Here is an 8,012-nt window from a genome sequence, read left to right as displayed (position 1 = left end):
AAATAAGTTGTATTGTAGCTTCTCCTGCAGAGATGTCAAGAAAACAGATTTCACCTGCTTCTGGTTGTTGTACTTCAGATGTGCTGACATGTCATGTGCAGATGATTTAGTTTCATTGTCTTCTCCAGGATTTCGTGGTTCCAGAAATGAACCCCGTTCATTGCATAATGCATGAGCCCAAACACATATTTTTAGTGGTTCAAAATTTCAATGCAGTCCTTCAGTAAATAAGGAGAGGCAAGATCACAGTTGATCGTATTTCAACATAATTTTTTCATATAATCTTTGGCCATTTTTATGTTCTAAAAAAGTAAGAATGCAAAAGGATTTAATTAAAGAACTATATATTTGTAAGTTAACTTCTATATTTTTTAGTCAAAATGTTACAACTAAACCAGAAGGTTTTCATAATGGAAACACAGTGTAAAGATTTAATCTACCCATTTCTCTAATCATTCAACTTTTGTCAGTGGGATATGCAAGGACAGCCTGTTCTCATTCATGCACTGCACACGCGTATTCCCCCAGGATCATGAGTGAATTTTGTCCCATGTGCAACTACAGGTGTTTTTCAAAACTTTTTCATAATTCTAGGAACTGTTGGAACCCGCTCCCTTTTTTGGGGGGGGGGGATTCCACACAGCAGGAACTATGAACTATTTTAATTCCTAGAACCTCGTGTAAAGAAACTTTTTTGCTCTGGCTTTAGAGTAGGTATTCTCCCAGCAACATGGCGGTGCGATTGCAAACAAACAAACAAAAAAAGTCCCCATGGTGTGTGGTTCTCAGGGAACTCCCAAGTGGATGGTTCCTCTTCAAAAAGTCCCCAGAACTGTTTGGTCAGAAACATACATTATTGGACACTCAGAGTGCCTATACTCTCAAATCAGCAGATGGACCAAGACAGTCCGTGTGGGGTAGCGGTGCAGGCTGATGTATGGGGTCAAACACTAGGACTATAACCCAAAAAACAAATTGGTTAAGATCTTAGTGTAAACATAAATGTCCAGGTTGAGTTACTTTGAGCCCCGAACAGGAAGAAAGCAAACATTACCAACACTAAAGTGAGAATGTGTTGGAAATTTGTAGGATCATGTTCAAAATCATGAATTACTTTTTGTAAGATATTATAAAGACTATTGTATGTGAATGTATTCGGTCCATGCTTGTCCATGTATGTCCTCAGTACCCCCATTATTGGATAACAGCTCAACATGGTCTCTACATTTTAGAATAAGCCAGATTAAGTTAAAAAGTTTTTTTGCCCTAGGTTGTGATTTACAGGCAGAGCTTCTGCCAGCCTTTAAACAAATCTTGGTTTATGACTGCGGTTTGGCAGAGCTCAAACCCAATAATAGTATCAAACCTATTCTCCATTAACCCAGTCTGATTCTTACCACAATTATTTGAATGGCAGATTTTTTTCCTCACATCCTGACACACTGTTATGCCCTCCTTGTTAGCCACTTATTTTTGAATGATTAATACTGCCAGTCCATCCACCACCCAAGACTATCGCTCAGGTCAGGTCAGGTCAAGTCTTGGCCTGTATTTTGCTCGCCAATGAAAACATTCATTTATTTTCCAGATGTTCTCTTGAGATTGACAAGAGATGAAGAGGTGAGACCAGATGTGCAGCAAACAGAGTCACCATCTGTATGCCAAGTCTGTTTTGTTCTGTCTGAGGTTATGAAATAAAGTTTGTAAAAGTAGCTAAAATTCCTAAATAAGAAGTGAGACCATGGATGCTATCATTTGGTCTGCTGGAGTATCAGCTGTGTTCACATCCTCACTTTGTGTCCTCAGTTGAATACATTCTGTATAGCTACAAACTGGCATGATGTGAACACAAACCCAGTGGGACAGCAGCGCTTTTTAATCTGGTGCAGCTGTAAGTAGGACAACATGCTCAAGAACTCCACATTTGGTCATATTTAAGTGCCTTCCAATATGGCTGTCAGAAAAGCGGTTCATAAAGTTGTTATCCTACCAGCTAGTTCTTTGGTTGGGCTATAATGAGGATTAAACCATAAAACCAATCCCAGTCTAATAGGAAGTTTATAGTTAGACACACCACGTTCTGCAAGGTTCTGAAAGTCTAGTTAATAAAGCAAATCAGATACAAGTAAGAAAAAGTAACTTTCCCTTTTTTGTGTTTGATCCAAAGCCCTCAGATTCAGACGACCTTATTTATCTCAAAATGCCAATTCAGTATTACAGCCTATGTCATGTGAGAAGAAATCAAACTAACTAAAAGAAAAGTAAAAACTTACTCAACAGCATTTGGACAGTAACATTCTTTGGATATGACTGCTGTGTGTGTGTTACACTGATTAGCAGCTGAACTGATAACGTACAGTGATGATCCGGAGACATTGGGCAATATTTCGAGGTAAGACTACATTTTTGATAACTTAGCCAATGCAGGCCATGGAAAAATTCTACACTTTATTTTCTGAACTAAATTCACAAACTTTACTCAAAGGAAAAATATGGGTCCATGTGACACTGTTTGGAGCTAAAAAGCTACCAGGAGAGTTATGGTTTCACCACCAAAACTTCTCACCTATAGCATTTTATCTTCAAACAGGTTTAATTTGGTTTCAGGGATCAAATATTCCTCTTAAGACAGTGTGTGTATAGAGTTATGAACAAATACCAACCTTTACATTTCTCTACCAAAACTCCAGAGTACACCTTTAAAGTTTCTGACCAAGTGGAAATCTCTGAACTAGAAAAATTAACCCAATAGAAAGAGGTTAAAACTGAAGTTTTCAAAGCTGCTGTTTAGGAATGTCTCCAAAAGTGAGTCAATCCCCATTAGTCCTCAAAATGCCAAACTTTACAGGTTCATTAAGTTTGTTTATAGCATGGGGTGTGGAATGGTTTTCATGTATATTTATCTAAAACCTCTGTTAATGAGAACTGCCCTGTAGAGCTTAATAAATCTAGGCTGAAGGCAATCTTCATGCTGGATGTCGACTCAGCTTGTTCACTCACTGAACGTCACAACCTCTCAGCAGTTTTTTGTTGTTCTGGTGACGTTTGGAGGTTTTTCATGCAAATATGAGACAAATTATTTCAGTCAAAGATCCAAAAGAGGTCAGTGTTTAGTTTTTTTCCATTAGTGAAAATCTGTATGATTTTTTAAATATGTAAGCAGTAATTAGTAGGTATAAATGACCGGACTTATTACACCTGTCTTTTAAGCTTGTTCAGTGTTACTCACAAAGATGTATTGGTTATGGTCCATCAGTCTCTTGATTGTTGTTGACTTCGCCCCCACACAAGATCTTTTGCTGCGGGGAAAAGAAAAAGAAAAGATTTGATTTGATTTTTTCTGCAACCACAATAAATATGTTCCTGTTCCGTTGGAAACACGATGCTTTACAAGCTAATTAACCAGCTGATTGATTAGCCAAGGGAATAACCAGCAGCTCATTTAGAATTTAGCATTTTCTAACCCCTTACTGCTCTCCAACTCCCCCCCCTCTTAAATATACTCAGACATGGCATCAGGTCTACATGGGTTAAGCAGACTCCCAACAACAAGGCGACAGCAAAATCTTGAATTATAAGCTGCAAAGGCAGGAAGTTGACTCACCAATGGGTGGTGTAAGAGTAACTATATATTTTTTATTTTACATACTTTATTAATCCCTGAGGGAAATTGGTTACACTCTGTTATTGAGAGACATGCTACTCACACACATGCCTGAAACACCCACATGCTCAAACAGGACATGTTGGGATCGATGAAGGGAGTGCGGCAGAGCAGTTGGGAGTTCGGTGACCAGCTTCCATATTTTTGGTCCACACAGGGACTTGAACTGGGGACCCTCCGGTTCTCAACTCACAGACCCTACAGACAGCCAGTGTGTTCAGTATATACACGGTCAAAAGCCTTTTTCAGAGTGCGATTCCTACCTCTCCAACAATTTCTGCTCCATAACAAAGCTATGTCGTCATTAAGTCTTTGTGTATTTATATTAATTCTGCAACAGTTTAATATATCTTTACTGTATGTGATACTGGTTTACTATAAAGTCCCTGAAGTCCCAAAAAAATGAAAATGTAAAGAATAACTTGTGCACACAAGATGGGTACAAATTATGATCATATGTGCACAAGATACGTTGTGTTTTCTTTATTTTATTTTATTTTACTTTTTGGGACATCGGGAGCTCTATAGGCTTTCACTGTTTTTACCCTTGAATTCCTTAATGAACAGGGAATTTAGTGAAATTGTGTTAATCAGGAACTGATAACTGTAAACGTTCATATTGGAAAGATTTCATGTTTTCAATAATAAAGTATTTAAAATAATAATAATAATTCTGAACTTTAAACTTTCACATTTGGGTATACCTGCCAAACCTCTGCAAACACTTCATTAATACATAAAGCTTGCTTTAGTCACGCACACACATATGCATGCACACACACACACACACACACACACACACACACACACACACACACACGCTCTTAATTCGGTGCCCTAATTCATGTCAGCAGGCTAGCCCCGCTGACAGACAGTGGCAGCATGCATGCAGGTCTTTGCTGCAACATGCGCCAGGAGCCATCTGTCCTGCAACAGAGAGAGCCTCGTAGATTACGTTGGAGAGAGAGAGAGAGAGAGAGAGAGAGAGAGAGAGAGAGAGAGAGAAAGCATTACGCACACCCTGATCCTCTCCACACAGAACCAGTGTAGCGCACAGACCAGCGGCAGCCCTCAGAAAGTGGGAAGTTTTCGCCGAACAATTCTGTCTCAAACTTAATCACCTTCATGTCGACTCTGTTGGATACTAACACGCCGATGCTATGGTTACCTTTATTACGGTAGGAACCTGCTTTTATCTACTTTGATTTGTCGCTCCATGGAGGATTTGTCGTCGCTAAAGAACTATTTGGTTTTGGGGGAATCAAACACCAAAAGGACAAACCAAAGGTGTTACATGTGTTCAATCGTGGTAATAAGATGACAAAAACTAAGTTACCATCAAAGTGCATCAAATATTGTGACTACATGGTTTGAAGCTGCTGGAGTCGCAGCATGCACGAATAGCTTTAAAAAGTTTTGGAAACTGGATTTTGCATCACAGAGAAGCTGCTAAATTGGATTTGGTGGATCCAGATTAACTATTTACTCTTTGTGTAATTTAGGAGTTGGATGATATGTCCAAGGATTTATTTATTCCTCTAAGCTTGAGCTTTGGCAGGTAAAACAAGGTAGAATGTGAGACGCCGTGCGCTGCCTGGAGGCAAACAGGAGAGGACAAACTCTCTTCTTCTATCCGTCTCTCGGTGTGTGCACAGGTAGAAAAAAAAAAGGGTTGGGTCTCTCTATAGCTCGCTTACGCATACAAACATTAAAGTCCTGCTGTTTTCTCATGCACTCAGGAGTCTTGCTCTTTTGAAAGGCGTGTGCGGGGTGTTGGAGGGAGCGGAACAGGCTCAGTGCGCACGGGAACGCTTCAGATGTGGTTCAGCTTGTAGCTTTGGATTACTGACGCGCTGAAAGTTGATTATGTTTGTGCGAATGAAAGCTGATATTTCACGGTTGACTCCCAAAAGAAACCGAAGGTGCATTCCTTTGCCCCGTGTGCATACGTGCATAGATGTTAGTGTATGCATGCAAACTGCAGCCTTTGCGCATGAGATGGAAAGAGAGAGATCAGTCTGTGCGCGCAGAGAACATCTCCAACGATTTCTGGTATCCTGAATCCGTTTTTAGTAGACAAATGCAACAAAACACTGTTGGGGCACCAGTAACCATTTGCAAACGATTTGAAGTGTTCTAAACTGTAAAAGTTACAAGACCTTAGTTGTTCGAAGAAACTTTAACGACGCATTGGGCCAAAAAAATATGCCAATATCAACGTTGTTGTTACTCTCTTAGAGTTTTCTCTGTAGTTTGGGATTAATGTGTGTTGACTACTAATTGATTGAATCCACATATGCACTGTTGAGTGTGCATATGTGGATTCAATCAATTACTTATTTCAACCAAATCTACCCCCTAGTGCAGGGGTAGATTCCCCCTCCCAGTGATCACATTTTGAATGTTTGGAGCTGTTTATGGGATTAGAGCCAAATAGCCCAGTAACCCAAAAATGTTCATGCTGCTCCATCCCCTGTGTGAGTGTGTGTGTGTGTGTCCAGTCTGATAACACAACATGGAGGAAATCCTGTGTAATGGTCCACTCTGCGGTTGGCAATCTCTGACATGACATGTGCTCTGTGCAGCTTTGGATAATGGCGTGCATCAGTGGGCGTCTCAAGCCTGTAGTGGATGCTTCCCTGCTGCTGTGGGAGTTCCACTCGTGTGTGTGTGTGTGTGTGTGTGTGTGTGTGTGTGCGCATGTGCCGGACGTGTGTGCACGAGGCGGACCGAAGCAGCTGTTGCTGTGGCGGATTTGAGGCACGGCCCGTCTTGACATGCTGACACACAGCAGGACGAGGCAATAAGGACGCAAGGAAGTTCTATTCTGTGGCTTACTTGAGTCTGAACGTGACCTGCAAGGCATCCAGAGAAAAAGCTTCCTATACTCCAGCTGTGGCCTGAGCGGTGCAGCTGCAGCATGTCACTTTAACAATGTTTTATTTCACGACAGGAGAAAAGACACTAATAAGGTGACAGGGGATTTGAAAGCATGAGGGGCTGGGCTAATGGGACTAAGGGGCAAGGTGTTTCCTTAAACTGATGATGTTCCTGTAGCGAGATACTGATGTCCCCTTTTGCTTTACACAGAAAGGTTGAAGCCTAATCAACTTCGCTCCAGTATCTGCTTGACTTTTTTACTCCTTATTTGTAAACATATCATATTTTCCAAGCAGTTTGGATCCAAATTTGCAAGTTTGAAATTCCCATGAAATATAAAATGATGTTGTAGTTTTTTTTAGTCACACAGTATACAGTATGTATATGAACCAACAGCATTTGTTTTGTAGGTATTCAAAGGATATTTTTAAAATAATTTCCAGGGAAAAGTTGTTAGTTCTGCCTGCATTTGTAGCATATTGTAATAGTGTGTCCTATTAAAGCTCTCAATCTGATCTCCCTCCAAAATCTCCAATCAAGCCTCTCTACATACAAGGGTGCTAGCTGGTTAGCATCCTGCGCATGCTAATGCTTTGATTTTCCTGTCAACCTTCTTTCTCTTCAGCTAGAGTTTAGTTTCTCTCAGTGTTTCCCCCTCTCGTGGTTAAAAAGTCAAAACCCACTGTACGTTTACTTGACACATTTATTAAGTTGTGTCCGATGAGAAAGCGAGGTAGATCAGCTGAGACTCACAAGCAAACGGACGGAGAAAGAGTTGAGGACAAAGTTCGCCTCTATGTGGTCAGAAACAGCACGGGAGCAGAGTCACTTCTTGAGCTGCACACTTTTCTTCAATTCTAAAAAAGGAGTCGGATTGTAATTTTGGGCTGAATCTGAGGCTGAGTGAGTCGTGCTTTTCAGAGTGAAAGCATGCTGCCTGTCCTCCCTTGTATTGTGTTTTTGGAAACAACATGTAAATATGTGGAATGAATCAGTGCTCTGCTTGTGTAGCTATATGATGCACACTGCAGCTGCATCTTACAAGGAATCCATGAAAGGTTTACTCTCCATGTTGACTATTACAGCATTGTGAGTGTTTGGAAGTCTGCAGCTGTAAAAACATGTCAAGTGATGATTTACACTCCACACCAGCTAAATATGGGTCTAAATGAACGTAGTAATGTTAAAGGTAGCTTGCTAGTGCTGCTTACTGATCATATTAGGAGCAAAAGGAGAAGACAGCCTGGGTGGATCCTCTGTGTTCTCCCTACACAGATGTTTCATTCATTTAGCTTCATGACACATCCAGAGGGACTGACTGGAGGCTTCAGTGTCCTTGGACCTCTCCGTTCTGAAAAACTGTTCCCTTAACATCCCATGTTTCACATTTAGGCACCTCTCTTCTTCATGCTGTTTCATTGTTTGTTATTACATTTTCATTTTCAGATTTTTTTTTAAAACCGTGAAA

General features: G+C 40.6%; 1 protein-coding gene across 2 annotated transcripts in view; it reads left to right on the top strand.

Annotated features, from left to right (window-relative positions):
• Positions 1 to 4,672: 4,672 nt before the first annotated feature.
• ntf3 (neurotrophin 3) overlaps positions 4,673 to 8,012 on the top strand; it is a 48,711-nt gene continuing 45,371 nt past the window's right edge. Inside the window, exon 1 of one of the 2 annotated variants that reach the window (XM_065951552.1) lies at positions 4,673 to 4,842. In XM_065951552.1, the coding sequence (XP_065807624.1) occupies positions 4,825 to 4,842 (18 nt within the window). In that variant the 5' untranslated portion in view covers positions 4,673 to 4,824. The remainder of the gene's footprint in view (positions 4,843 to 8,012) is intronic. The other variant, XM_065951551.1, reaches the window with a different exon arrangement.

The sequence above is a fragment of the Labrus bergylta genome, chromosome 23, assembly GCF_963930695.1.
Source record: "Labrus bergylta chromosome 23, fLabBer1.1, whole genome shotgun sequence".
NCBI classification, from domain to species: Eukaryota; Metazoa; Chordata; class Actinopteri; order Labriformes; family Labridae; genus Labrus; species Labrus bergylta.
Note: the sequence above shows the minus strand (reverse complement) of the source record. Positions and strands in the feature narration are given on the sequence as shown.